Genomic DNA, 14,718 nt, shown 5'->3' with positions numbered 1-14,718 from the left:
AGAGTCCAACTGGGCATTCCTAAACTTGGAGAAAGCATATGACAAGGTCCCAAGAAAGCTGTTTTAGGCAGTACTGAGGTGGTTCAAAGTCCCAGAAATACTGGTAGACTTAGTGCAGGCTATGTACAAGGACACAATGACAAGTACGAACAGTGTTCGGTCTCACAGAGGGGTTCCCAGTGGGAGTGGATGTACACCACGGTTCAGCTCTGAACCTATTACTGTTCATACTGGTGATGGACTACATTTGCAAATGGATCGAAAGGGACAGATCAGCAAAGCTGATGTATGCAGATGATGTGGCATTACAGGCAGACTCTGAACAAGAACATCAGCAAAGAATGGGGAATGAAATGCAAAACTGAAAGGAAATGGGATGAAACTAAGTACAGATAAGACAGTGGTAATGACAGCAAACTGGGGAAGTCTGAAGAAGCTGACAATTGAGAAGGAAAGGAAGATAGTGGAACAGAATAACAGCTTCAAGTACCTGTGAGGGGTGGTTGAGTAGAAGGGAATCTGAATGAAGAGGTCAAAGCTAGAATCAGAGGGGCTGCAGCCAACAAGCATAAAGTGTTAGGTGTAGTGTGTGACAGAAGAATGCTAAAGAAGCTGAAAAGTAAGGTGTGCAAGACAGTGGTGCAACCAGTACTACTGTGTGGCACAGAAACCTGGGTAGTAAAGGCAGAGCAGATGAAGAACCTTGAGGTGATGGAAATGAAGTGCCTGAGAAGGGTGGTAGGATGCACACTGTGGGACAGATGAAGAAATGAGGACATAAGAGCAGAAGCCAAAGTAGCTCAAATTGCAAAAAAGATCAAAGAGAACAGATTACGGGTGGTTTGGACACGTGCAGGAAAGCAGAAGACAATCTGGTGAGGAAGATTTGTGACAGACAGGAAGAAGGTAAGAGGAAATGAGGATGTCCAGCAAAAAGGTGGCTGGATTGTGTGAAAGATCTGTAACAGTCAGGCATGAGTGCTGAAGGAGGCAGGAGTGTGGCACAATCGAGAGAAATGGTGACAGTTAACACGATACCCTGACCCCATGTAGAAAAATGGGAAAGGGGGGGGCTGATGATGATGATGTTAGAACTAACTGCAGTTTGGCTAAATCATATGTGTTTTTACAACTGGGAAAAAAGACAATTGATTTCAAATTATATGCTCACATTTTTGTTTTAGTTAGAATTAAAATTTTATATGAAAACCTTTGGCAATTAGATAAGATTTTGGGTTATTTGGTGTCATTTAACCATCAGAGTGGGAAGACCTCACCTAGTAAATATCAGACCACCAAGATCATTATATCTGGAACCAAATCCCCCTGAAATAAAACATGTAGACACACTGCATGGCTTCAAAACATCACTAAAGAAATACCTGTTAAATAAGAGGCTGTGCACATGCACTATTCCAGGCTAACCCCCTCCTCCACACAACCTAAACTCCACCTTCAAAGTTATGCTCCCTTTACTTAATCTTTCTGTACTCTTATATTACGTATGTGACTTTATATCTCTTTCACTAAGAAATCTCACTGTGTATTCTCCCACAACTGTCATTTACACTATTGTTCTACAGACAGCCACTCAACCCTCTACCTACTGTCTCTCCTACAAAATATCGACTTCCCAGGAACTACCAGGTAACTACCACTACCTCCATTTTCTTTAATATAGGTCTATACAAACTCCCTTCCTCAATCTAGCTAATGTTTCCTATAATTACTGTTTATTTATTTATTTGACACTTAGTTATTGGGAAAGTCTGACTGGGCCAGAAAGTGCCCATTTTCAGTGGAGGTCCGTGGAGGAAAGCTCCACAATGGGTATCTTACAAAAATCAAGTACAGATATTTTAAATTACCAAGTATCATGTTACACTACAGAGCATAAGAATGAATAAAAATGCTGTAATGAGAAAAACATAGAACATATGTTTCGTAGTAGAGTGCAATGAAAAACAATAAGACAAGCTGCAGAAAATATATGAGGGAAAACTCAAGTTATATTATTTGCTACATAGATTAGTATGTGAGAAATGAGACCTGAGGCAATTCTAATAAGATTAGAGACAGTGAGGGGAAATTGAATAATGTTTTAGTATGAGAGATGGTGTTCATATTATGATTATAGAGGGAAGAAGGCTGTTTTGTCATCTTATATTCTACCTCTTGCTAATCCCTTACTGCCTTTGCCACCCTCCTCTGTGTTTCCCTCTGATAAGCACATTACATAATACACCCACTGTCTATCTGTGTAATTTCTCTGTAACCAACTACTTCATGATAAAAAAAGCATTATATTAACTGCATAGGCTACTGTATGCTATATAATGTGCTGTAGATGTATTCATATAATTGTGTTTTCATGTAAACTCAATGTATTTTACAAAATGTCATTTTTTTCTCATTAAATGTACTTGCATGATATGTGGAACTTTACTTCCAGGGCCTCCACTGAAAATTGGATAAACCCCAGTCAGAACTTCCCAGTAAATAAAGAGAAATGAAATGAAGAAATTAGTACTCAGTATGCAGTAGTTGCAAATGAATACTTTACAAGCTGTAACCATTTTAAAATGATTTCCAAAGAGTGTTTAATAAGGCAGATTGGGAATTCTTATAGGCAGTTTTAAAACAAGTGAGAGTGTTCATGGCAGAGCTGCCTGCTTTCACCTTTATTATTTATTTTAACTGTCTTTGTCTTAGATGAGTTCCCACAAATCAGTTAAATTAAACCATGGTATCCATCTCCTGGGAGATTTTACCTATGTCATTTTCTGATGGTTGAATCCTCGTATGAGAGTCATAGGGCAACCCCAAGAGAAATTGTTGTAGCACACACTTCTCAGATTTGTGGATGAATTTGACAAAGCTAAAATGTTTCAATTATTTAATAATACATTTTGTAACATGCACACAGTGAATAACCTTCAATTTGAGTTACTAACTGAAAATGTCTATACTTAAATAATACTGAGTGTGAACATGTTTTTTTGCTTAAGTTTTAAACCATTATTAGAAGAAATTAGGGAATAAATTACTGGTGGGAAGAAGTTATGCCTGGCATTATTAAGCAGTTTACAGGTAATTAAATTATTGTTGTTGTACAGCTTTTAGCATTTACCACATGCAGCCACTGTTGTCAGAAACAAGCTAACGCAGAATAAACAAAGCTGCTATTGTGTCTGTTACCAAAGGAGGTTTGAGTCTCCCTATCGTATTACTATAATACAACCGTTGTTGGATAGTAATATTCACTAACTAGCCAAGAAGAAATCAGTTTGGTTCGGATGGCACTAGTAATGGAATTGAGAGGAGATGCCCTCCCCTCCATTATAAGTCTGAGATCCTGGAGGTGGACAGGGTTGGTTTGAACAATAACTATGGTCAATGAAAAAAGGTTGTGGTAGTGTATATGTGTCGTCAAGATTATTGATCAATGAAAGTGTCAAAATTTAGGACAGATCTGTTTGTTAGGTTGGGCATCCATTATGTGTCAACTGTTTGGAATAGTGTGGAAACTTCACAGAACTGCATACATTATGGTAGGATGGGAACATTAAATGATGGAAATACTTTCAGTTAAGGGATGTGCTGCAATGAACAGAGTTTGATTGGACTAAAAATGTACGAATCTGATGGTACTATGTCTTGTATAGATTCATAGGTGATTTACCTTGGTATTTGATGTTGGCATATCTATCCAATATTAGTGAATCAGGTCAAATATGAACTGCATCTCATATGTAATATACAATAGGGATACACTGAGGTAGAGACATCAGAAAATACTTGGAATAATATTCAATATAGTATAATCAACAAATATTTACCACAACTAAGTATATATCCCTTTATAAAAAATGTTGTATGACTACCAAACTTCTTATAGATTACTGGACTTGTTTTCAAATTGATTCTTCTAATATTTATACACATGAAAGTCATACATTGAATATAGTATAATGGTAAGAACTGCTTTACATTCTTTGTTATAAATTTATATTTATACTCATGTTATATATTTGTCATAAGTGAATTCAATGCATGGGGACTGAAGTGTCAATTGCTGTCTGTGTTTTATATCCAGCTGTTATACTTTGTTTATATTGATGCAAATGTGTCAATAAACATGTTTTTTTTTTTTTTAACAAAAAATGTACCATAGTATTACATTTATATAATAGTATTGCAAAGGTGTACCAGCTAGTAGCAAACCTGTTTGAGATAGGGTTTGATAACTATGTTCAATACTATCAGGTGGGCCCTGTTTTGTTACTGTTAGGTAGGCCTGCTCTGGTTTGTGCTGCATAGTTGCGCTGAGCTTGTTGAGGTTGCTTAAGCACGGCCGCAGCTTAAGTAGGAAGAAAGGCGCAGTATGTTACTCATTCTGGACTTGGGGTCTTGAATGATAGGCTCAGCACAGCATTCCACTTCTTTGATTCCAAATTTCTGATTATTTCTGTATGGGAAGAATAGCAAGGGATTATTTTATTACTTCAGAAAATAGAAAGTAAACATCAGAAATGTAATATTACCAATAAGAATGATCACCCAGCCTCGAAACATAGTGACTGTACACTCAGATAAGTTTCGTGCAACCTTTGTAACTAAGCAAAGAAATGCCAAGAGTGCTACAGAGACAACAGAGGAATCTGCTATGTAACAACAGATACAATAACACCTGTCTCATGTAAAATACTCAAGTTCCATTGCACCAGATAGCATACCCAGAGGTTTCCTACACAGAATCATGTAAAAAATGACTAAACTAAGGAAGTACAACTTAAATCCACAGAACACTTAAAAGTATCTATAAATGCAGCAACTGGCCCGTGAAACGATATTTACAAAGGTAAATAGTGTGCTCGGCTGTACCACCAGGGTCCAGGAATGGGGGTGGGTGGGTAATTCTTCAATATTGTACATCATTATTAAGGAGTCATGACATGGAATATACTACATTCACATTTGGAGAAAATATATGGAAAAGAAAGCAAAAGTTCTATTGAGGGTAAAGGGGAAAGCCCCTAGGTCAATAATAAGGAAAGAAGAGTAGTTATATGAGGGGACCCTACATATACTGGAATTTTACTTTTCTGAGAATAGAAGGGAAAGTAAATATGATTTGCATCTACAGAACATTAACATAAACTGGAAAGGCAGGGGACTGAGGAAAGGATAGGTAAAGGTTTGAAAGCTTATGAGCTACAATGTAAGGGGTCAAGCTTCAGGTAGGACATACGAAAGTACGGTTTCACTGACAGGTAGGTGCACAAATGTAATTAGCTCCTTGACATTTTAGTACAAGTAAAACAATTTATTTTTAAGATATATATATATACAATGACTGAAAAAGATACGGAGCAGGACAAAATGAGGCAACTGCAGAACATTACCTGCAAAATCTATCTCAGGGCAAATGAGATAAGCCACCAGTTTTCGTCTGCCTGTTTAAATATGAATACATGTAATAAGTTCTTACTATCAAGAAAAACAGTGTAGGCAAAAGTATATGTTGAATAGTATGCGATATGTAAAAACTGTATTCTACATTCCGTTTCAGTGATTTCATCTGGAAGGAGGAGATGTTAGTTTTACTGACCAACTCTAGTTGCAGCTCGTCTTTATTATAGCACACATGTACACCAAAATAAATCAAACAACCAAGACTGTACCCAGAGCTGCAGGAAGACTGATTTGACTTCCCATTTATAAATAAGCATAGATTTGGCTTGTTTAAGTAATTTAACTGATTCATTCATTGATTAAACATATGTTAACCAAATAAATTAGTCTACCTTTCTTGACCATCTTGAGTGATAATCCAGGATCCAAGGGAAAACATGCCCTGCATGAACAATATAGACTAGGCAATTATCCACATTTTCAACAGGAAGAACTGAATGTGAGAGCCCATAGAAAATTACCCTGGCATATTGAAAACATGCACAAGCTGTATGGAGAGCTGCCTGAGGTCAAGAATGAACAGTAGGCTTTACAGATGTGAGAAAGCAATACAATGTGGAGTATTACTTTACCTTTCTTTCAGCAGTTTAACATAAGTTTGACTTTTTACTTGCAACTGAACCCTGGCAATAGTGAGTTATTGAAAGAGTCAAGAGACAGATACAGTACCAACAGCAATTCAGGACTTGAAATGACAGGCTCAGTAACACAGGTTATTAGTCGTGCTGTGGTAGCATTGTCGCCTCACAGTAAGACGTTGTCCTGTTCGATTCTCAGCTTAAGCGTCTTCTGTGTTGAGACATGCGTGAATGGGCGTACCTTCGTTGAAGGTTGTGCGTCAGAGCTGGCAACTCGGCACGCAAAAATCTACTGCCAATCATTAGCGAACCGGAGTTCCGCTGTGGCGACCCTTAACCGGGAAAAGCCGAAAGACACAACATTAGTCACAATCAACAACATCCCTAAGTGATATCCTAGATATACACAAAGGTACATCTTTTTTCAGCATTTTGATAATTGTATCACATCCTTGGCACTGAAATTAAATTTAGCTTTCTATGCTACTCCAAAGTACATAGTTCAGATTATAGCTTGCCTGTTCTTGCCCCCCAAATTAATACTATCCTTCCATCAGGATCGAACTGACAACAGAGACTACTAAAAATTTAGACCCCAGTTAAAACAGTTCCTACTAAAACAGTCAAAGCAAGTGCCAAACTATGGGGCATATCATACAATTTATGGTGCTTTCCCCTACATGTAGCCACTCCGACACTTTTCTTCTTCAATGTCACTTATAAAAGTCTATGTTTTCTGCATATGGTCATAGAAACTCTACTTCATGCAAGATTTCTTATTTGTGTTTACCTCCGTGTATTTCACTGACCTTACACCCTGCTACCTCATTTTCCTATTCTCATATGTTTTACTCTGCTCTTGTAAATATGTACACAATGCCTCTTCTAGCATGTACAAAGTTTTGTTATCTTGGATATCTTACGACTGTAAAATGAAAATTACTGATGTCATTAATCTGCATATAACCTAGGCTGAGCCTGCATTGGTCAAACCTTGATCAGTGCTCATTCCCAGGGAAACAAATATAAATAAAGAAATAACTAATAATTAATAATAAATAATAGTAATCATTAATATTACTTAATTGTATAACTATTTATATGGATATATTTGTAAAAAGACTTCTGTACATGCTTGTCAAAATACTTTTGTAATATATATTTTTTTTACATGTTCATGTTTGATATCACTTGTGTAAACTAATGTTTTTTTTTTACATGATTATGTTTATGTTTATTAACACTTGTGTAAGCTTTGAGAAACCTTAGTAACTGTGGAGTTTTTTTCTCTCCAGGCGTCCGCTGAAAATGGGTCTGCTTAGACCCAGTCAGACTTTCCCGATAAACAAACGGAAATAAAATAAATAAATAAAAATAAATAATTAAATGATAATAGTGGTAGAAATGTATATTCTCACTTAGTGAAATTTATTTTTTCATTTATTGATATATTTGTTAACCTATTAAGCACAAGCACCCCTTTCAGAGGCATCCTGGGAGCACTGTCTGGTTAAGTGATTTGCTTCGAGTTATACAAAGGAGGAAGGAATCAATCATTGTATGCTTGATTACAAGAAGCACCTCATTAACAGTTTAGAACTTTAATCCTCTGCATTAACCGCCGGGTGTTTTCTGGTGTGCTATATATTAACTTAACAACAAAAGCCAAGGAAAGACTTAGCACAATGTCCACAGGGACTGACTGACATCCAGCACACTTTTATGAAAAACACAAATGATTGTTTGTTAGGGCTTCTCTACAGCTTTTTTAATTCGAGTTTGGAGCACAACACCAACAGGGCTCGATCCTGTGCACTACACAGCCAGCTATGAACTGTATAAATACTTCTTTTGTGATACATTTGTACAATAAAACAATGTGTGAAAGAGTTGACTACCTTCTGTAAATCTAAACCTATGACCAGAATTCTGAAAATGATCCCATTACCAGAGAGGAAAACGGGGGGTGGGGGGGGAGCTTCCAAACCTAACAAATATCAAGAGGCATTTATTCTTCTTAGTGCAATAATGACATCATTGCCAGCCTATGAATATCATCCAAAATGGCTTCTTCATTGGTCCATAGGTTGTGAAAAGGCTTCTTCATTGGTCCATAGGTTGTTACTGGGCGTGTGGTCCATGATACTTCCTAACTGTTGCACAGCATCAGTGCAGTCTGCATGGACTTACAGAAGACAGTCAGTTTGTCCTGCACTGTAATATTTTGCAAAGCCTAGTCTAGCACAGCAGAATATTTAGTCAGTTAATAGCTGACTGTAAGATACGTAGTGATAAAGCTCTAACTGTGGCGCAATCAACTTGGATTAAGGTAATGACCCAGCCTTTGGAGGACAAAAGATTCCACTTGCACCCAAGAAGAATTGTGTATGCTTGGCTAATAAAGGGGCACAGCTGTTTTGTATTAAGGGAATGGAATCAAAAACGTGTGTGAAAATTGATTGAAAAGTCATTAACAAGGCACACACGCACACACACACACACACACACAAACACACACACACACACACACACACACACACACACACACACACACACACACACACACACACACACACAAATATCACTCAGATAAGTATTGCAAGGAACAGAATTTTGGCCCACTCCCTCTTTGTTGAAGGCTCCTACACCCTCCCTCATGTTGTATGTAGTAAATAAAAGGCCACAACCACCATAAGGCTGTCCCTTGTTCCAAAGAGAAGAGCAATGCAAAATACTTAATTTCTAAGGAAGATTTTGGGACTCTCCAGTTGCATCTTTTTGGATTCTGGGATAGGACTGCAAATCTAGTGGGACAAAAGAGAAACAGAAGAAGCCTGATGAAAGCAAAGCTCCATGGATCAAGCTTTAGGGCTGGGATGGCAGCGGATGTGAATTTGTAACTCATGCTAACACCAATAAGTCCATCTCTACTTTACAAGAGAAAGGCAAATTTTGTTTTACTGGAGAAGCTGGTAAAACCTCTTTGCAGTCATTCATACCTAGGAAATCTGCTCTTAAGGAAAACAAGTTTAAATATTTCTTAATCCAGCTTCCTGGAAATGTGGTGTATTTGTGTGTGTGTGTGTTTGTGTGTGTGTGTGTTTGCACAGAATCACATATAATCATAGACTTGTATGTGTATGTGTGCATTCTGTTTATTGTTTATGCACGTAGTTGACTTTAGCTGCTTCAGAGGAAAGATCTGCAATTTTAGAATTGCTATACCACTGCAAATGCTCAACACTTAAAAAGACAAAAGCTTAAAGTGCAGTGCAAACCATGATTACTTTGTAGCTGACAGGTATGAAGACTTGCTTTACATTTGCCTTCTTTATTCTGATCTTTTAAGTTAGAATCTTGAAAATATTAAAGTCCAGATGGTAGCTTTAGCTTTGAAAGTATATGAAATGCTTACTGTTGTCATATTTTAATTGTCAATTGTAGTGTAAAACTATGTTTACCAGTTGCTTATTATATTGCTTTTTGCTTAATGCATTCATGTTCTAAATTATATGACTTCATATGCATTGTATATAGATATAGGGCATTTCTTGTTTAATGATGAAAAGGCTCCTCTTCCAAAATTCATGAAGTTTTCAATGACTGGTCTAAAAAATCCACCTCTTTTCAAATTGCTTCACTGGGGAGAGGCTATTTTATAAACAGTATGATTTGAAAACATTTTGACAAAAATAAAATGACAGCAATGCAAAACTGAAACAATGCTAGTGCTGTTTTATTTACTTTAAACATACTGAAACATAAAGTAATTTCAATTGCAACATTAGTGCAATAATTTGTGCAAAACACTAAAAGTTAAACTTTGTAAGTATTTCCGTCAGCGAGTTGGGTACAGTTGCTTTCAGGAAATGTTCAGAAATGGAACACATTACTCATTGAATGCTTGGAGTTGCAGATGACTGACTGAACTTTGAAGTAATCCTTACTGAATTTATCTTTTATTTATAGCTTTAACACAGTCTGTATATATTTGCACTTTAAATTTACCACAGCTTGATCCATAAGTGGCCAGCATATATGTACAACTGTAGAATAAACTGGGCAAAAGACAACTGCAGCCTGGGAAATTGTCATGTTACAAAGAGCTGTGAGAAAGTTGGATATTGTTGTCTTGGAGGTATCTGCTGCTAAAATGCACTAGCTGGTAGGACCATAAGCTATTGCTGTAAAGAATGTTTCAAGTTTACCTTGTCAAGCAGGCCTTTATGAATATAAAATTTAAAATACACAGAATCATGGTCAAAGTAAATTACATAATCTGGCTCTGAAATCACACTTCATTATGAGTACTGCTGAAACCCAAGGCTCTTCTTTTCTGGATGTCTGGCATGCAGTTGCAAACACACACACACACACACACACACACACACACACACACACACACACACACTCCACCTACAGCTATGTTATGGTGCATGGCAGATTTATTGATTTTTATTTACTTTTTTTGTCATTCAGCACCATCATGTGCCTATTCATTTATTACCCCATCTGCTGTCTTCCATTTCAGGTTCTTTCTTTCTTTCAAATGTTTCTCATTTATCTCCCCTCTCTGGCTTCTACCTTAAAAAAATGATAGATAATACATTATTTCCACTAAATTACACTTCTCAAATGTAAGATATTGCAGAAGTTTCTTTCTGCAATCATGTAACATGGCTTAATCAGGATTTTTCACATCACTGACAAAGAGATTTTGTAACTTCCTCTGTTTCTGGGTATGTTTCTTTCTCTACCTTCCTTTGCTAAATTTCTTCTCCCTGAGCCTCTCAAATATGTTTATATATATATATATATCCTTCAGTAAGCCCATGGTCCTGCGAAAGCTCTTAAATTAGTTACGTTCTAAGTTCATAGGAGGAATAATTAAAATCTGCCCATGATTTTGACCCAACATTAATTTTAGTTTTGTCTTGATTTCATACAATATGAGGCTGGGAGGTACGCCAAATGTCCCGTCTCCCTCCCTTATAAGTCATAAACTGTTGCAAACATTGAAAAATGCCAATATCATCATTCATACCTCTCAACTGTCCAGATTTTCACAGAGTGCCAACATTTTTCTTCATATTTTTGTTTTTTTCCTCATAAAATTTGTAGTTAACTGGCAAATCACTGAGGATTGAAGTCACTAACAATGACATACATTTGAGTTTCAGACTTCATATCCTTCAGAAAAATACACGTTAACACAAATCTTGTTATTCTAGCAATGTTATAAGTTTATAAGAACAATATTTAAAAGTATGTCCATTTTGTCATTATTTTAGGCTTTGTCCAGATTTCTTGTGCTAAGAGGTCAAGTGATATGTCCTCATGACCTCATCACATACTTGCTGCAGTAGGAGTGGCACAATGGTTCAGTGGTTAGTGTTGTCACGTCACAGCAAGATGTTCTTCAGTTTGATTCTCATCTGGGGTACCTTCTGTGTGGAGTCTGCATGTCCTTCCTGTGTTCGTGTGGGTTTCCTCCTGGTGCTCCAGTTTCCTCCCACATTCTCAAGACATACTGCAGGTAGATTGGACATTCTCAATTCATGCCTAGGTGTGTGTGCCTTCTGAGGAAGGCTAGATGCTAGGCTGACAAATTGACACTGTAAAACTCTACTACCACTTGTTCTGCAGAGCAGTGATCCACTGTGGTGACCCCTAATGGGAACAGCTAAAAGGAGAAAAAGAAGACATGCTTGCTGCAGTAACTTTTTAGACAGTGCACTGGGTTAATGTTGAGGTTTCTTGTGGCATGGGTGTAGAGTTTATGCATTTCTTTTTTAACTTTTATTTTGTTTTACATTAAATTCCCGGTGTCTAGCAGTGGCATAGAGGACTAATATCCTCTGTTTGAGGAGGAAAGGAACACGGTTGGGATCCCATTTTGTGCCTTTAAGGCACACTAATTATAGTATCCCTATTGTTGCTTTTTGTTTTTTTAAGTAAAGTATCACTGCTGTCTAGTGTTCGCCCTTGACCTACATCTTCTGAGCTCTCCCTGGTGCCCAGTGGTTCTCCCTCAACCCATGCTATGTGCAAGTGCCATTAAGGTGTGATGACAAAGGCTAAACCTGATGGTTAGCATTTCCTCCCAATCCACATCTTTTGAGCTATCTTTTGTGGCTAGATTCCACCAGAGTCACATCTTTGAGCTATTCCTTGTGACTAGTGTCCCCAAACTCAATATTACAGGATCTGCTTGTTAGTCCAGTAGTATGTGAAAGTATGACACCCACTGAACCCACACACATATTCACACACATGCAAATACTCACACCCACACACACACACACACACACACACACACACACACACACACACACACACACACACACACACACACACACACACACACACACACACACACACACACACACACACACACCACCCACACACACACACACACACACACACACACACACACACACACACACACACACACACACACACACACCCCACACACACACACACGTAAGTTAATCTAGCAGTATGTGGAAGTATGACAGCCACTGACCCCCCCCCCACACACACACACAGACACACATGCACACACACACACCTAACCTACTCCCAACCCCCCTACAGTGAACTGCTATGCAGGCACACACTCACACAAACATTCACACATTCAGTCCTTCACATACATTACTTATCTCTATGGCAATGGATGAACATGGCCTTTTGACTATGTTTATTACCATGAGCAAACATGAGTGGTCATGCTAAGTTACGCAGGTGAACAATTCCTTGAATATCTCGACTGAATAAATGTCTTCCTACAGGCAGTTCCACAGGAGGACCAATGGCTAATTAGCATATGCCACTTTCCCAGAATGCCTCATCAGCATTTAGCATGGCCACAGAGTTAGCTCATTGCAGTGTTACACATATTTGTGTTGTAGCACCATGGTAGGGCTATCTCTGATCTGAATCAGAAATTGTTCCTGTAAGGTATAGACCTCATGTTCACCTCATGGTAACCTTTTCTGAATTAGAGTCACTGTCTCATTGAATGTACATTTTACTATTACATAATTGCAACATGGACATGAACTTGATCAGAGATGATCCGTGCTTTATCCTGTTAAACAAATGTAAATAAATAATAAACATTTTTCCACTGAAGATATTTTTTCACCCCTTTCCATTTTTGACTTTCATATTGCTCCTTAAGCTATCTATTCTGCCTTATCTTTGTTTACATGTCACTTCTCTATAAAGCAGAGCACCATTGTCAATTTATGGATTTTAAACATAAAAAATATTAACAGCAATGAAATATCAGTTGACCGATTTCCATAATCTGGGTTTCAGTCCTTGAGAACCGTCACTTTGCTCACTACATGTTCTTGTGACAAGACCTATTGTACATTATAAACAAGATAGAATGGGAATAGTGGGAAATGTATACAGTGCAGTTCAATTCAATGGGGAAAGTAAAAAAAAGTCCAAGAAAGAAGCAAGCCTATTAGTCCTTGCTTCTTTTCATGGTCTATTTTTTCATCCTGAGTTAACGGGGGGGGGGATCAGATTAAAAAACTATGTAATGTGATTGACAATGACAGTACATTGATGCAAGGTTGTGCTAAATACCTTAGGTTTGTTTACAGTGTTAAATCAGCTGCAAACACGTTTCTTTCCTTACTTACATAACAGACTCAGTTCTGAGGCCACCAAGTTATTACTTCTGTACATAAAAAATATTATAAAAGATTAAACATTTAAAATGTTACTATTAATGTACAATTTCATTACTTTTCATTAAAGTAACACATCCTAGTATAAGAAATCAAATGTGCATTGATAAAATAAGAGCAACACCTGCCACATGTTAACATTCCATGATTGTGCTTGTGATGAGAGCCACTAAGAAAGAAAAGTTTGTGTTATCGTCGTAGCCAGAGCCATCCATTCACCACGGCTGCCAAAACCACTGCAGACAGGAGCAGGAGTTCTTTCCGTTTATGAATCGGCACTTCCTTTTCAAGAAGATCTAATCTGTGGCTGATCTGAGTGAGCTGACGTACAAGAGAAACATAAAGACAGAGTTATTGATAAAGACAGCATTATCAAACGTCTATTACAAAAACTATAGTAACGTAAGACATTGTACTTTGTCTTTAATATGGATAAATGTTTCAAAGTTTATGGTAGTTATTTAACTAAATAAATCATAACAATGGGTTATGTTCTACTAGTAGTTACAGATATTTATTTCACAAAATTTATTTTTATTTAAACTTTCCAGTGTTGTATGAAAAACAATCTCATAGTCAGCTACAATGATTCAGGTTCAAAGCACTGGTGTTTTCTTTTTCAAATAGCACCTCAAGTTAGTTGTCTAGAGCCAATATGCAGCCTGCTGATAAGATCAGCATTCAAAGTGAGTTACTGCATCCTCAAGCTAGTTATACATTAGAGAGGGGTACAGAGCTAAGCTCCCTCATAGAAACCTCTAACTGGAAAGTTATCACTTTCATATTTTGGGTAAGTTAGCAGAAAATTAGAATTACATCAGCTGATCCTACTGTGCTATTTGACAGTGTTTCAAACTACCCTGACTTACTAAGGGCATCAATTATGCAGTCCTCTGCTGGTGCACCATTCAGCAGTTTATATTTACACAGACAAGGTGCACATCATATATTTATTG

At 37.4% G+C, this 14,718-nt stretch overlaps 1 protein-coding gene across 4 annotated transcripts in view; it reads right to left on the bottom strand.

Annotated features, from left to right (window-relative positions):
* Positions 1-4,089: 4,089 nt before the first annotated feature.
* Positions 4,090-14,718, bottom strand: part of LOC122790041 (mitochondrial fission factor-like) — a 323,878-nt gene continuing 313,249 nt past the window's right edge. For 3 of the 4 annotated variants that reach the window (XM_044057599.1, XM_044057600.1, XM_044057601.1), the window contains one exon: positions 13,887-14,083. In XM_044057599.1, coding sequence (XP_043913534.1) covers positions 13,952-14,083 — 132 coding nt within the window. In that variant the 3' untranslated portion in view covers positions 13,887-13,951. Of the gene's footprint in view, positions 4,469-13,886; positions 14,084-14,718 lie in introns of those variants that run through there. The other variant, XM_044057597.1, reaches the window with a different exon arrangement.

The sequence above is a fragment of the Protopterus annectens genome, chromosome 15.part0 (genome assembly GCF_019279795.1).
Source record: "Protopterus annectens isolate FY-2018-M chromosome 15.part0, PAN1.0, whole genome shotgun sequence".
NCBI classification, from domain to species: Eukaryota; Metazoa; Chordata; order Ceratodontiformes; family Protopteridae; genus Protopterus; species Protopterus annectens.
The sequence above is the reverse complement of the archived record's forward strand: the minus strand, read 5'-3'. Positions and strand labels throughout refer to the sequence as shown.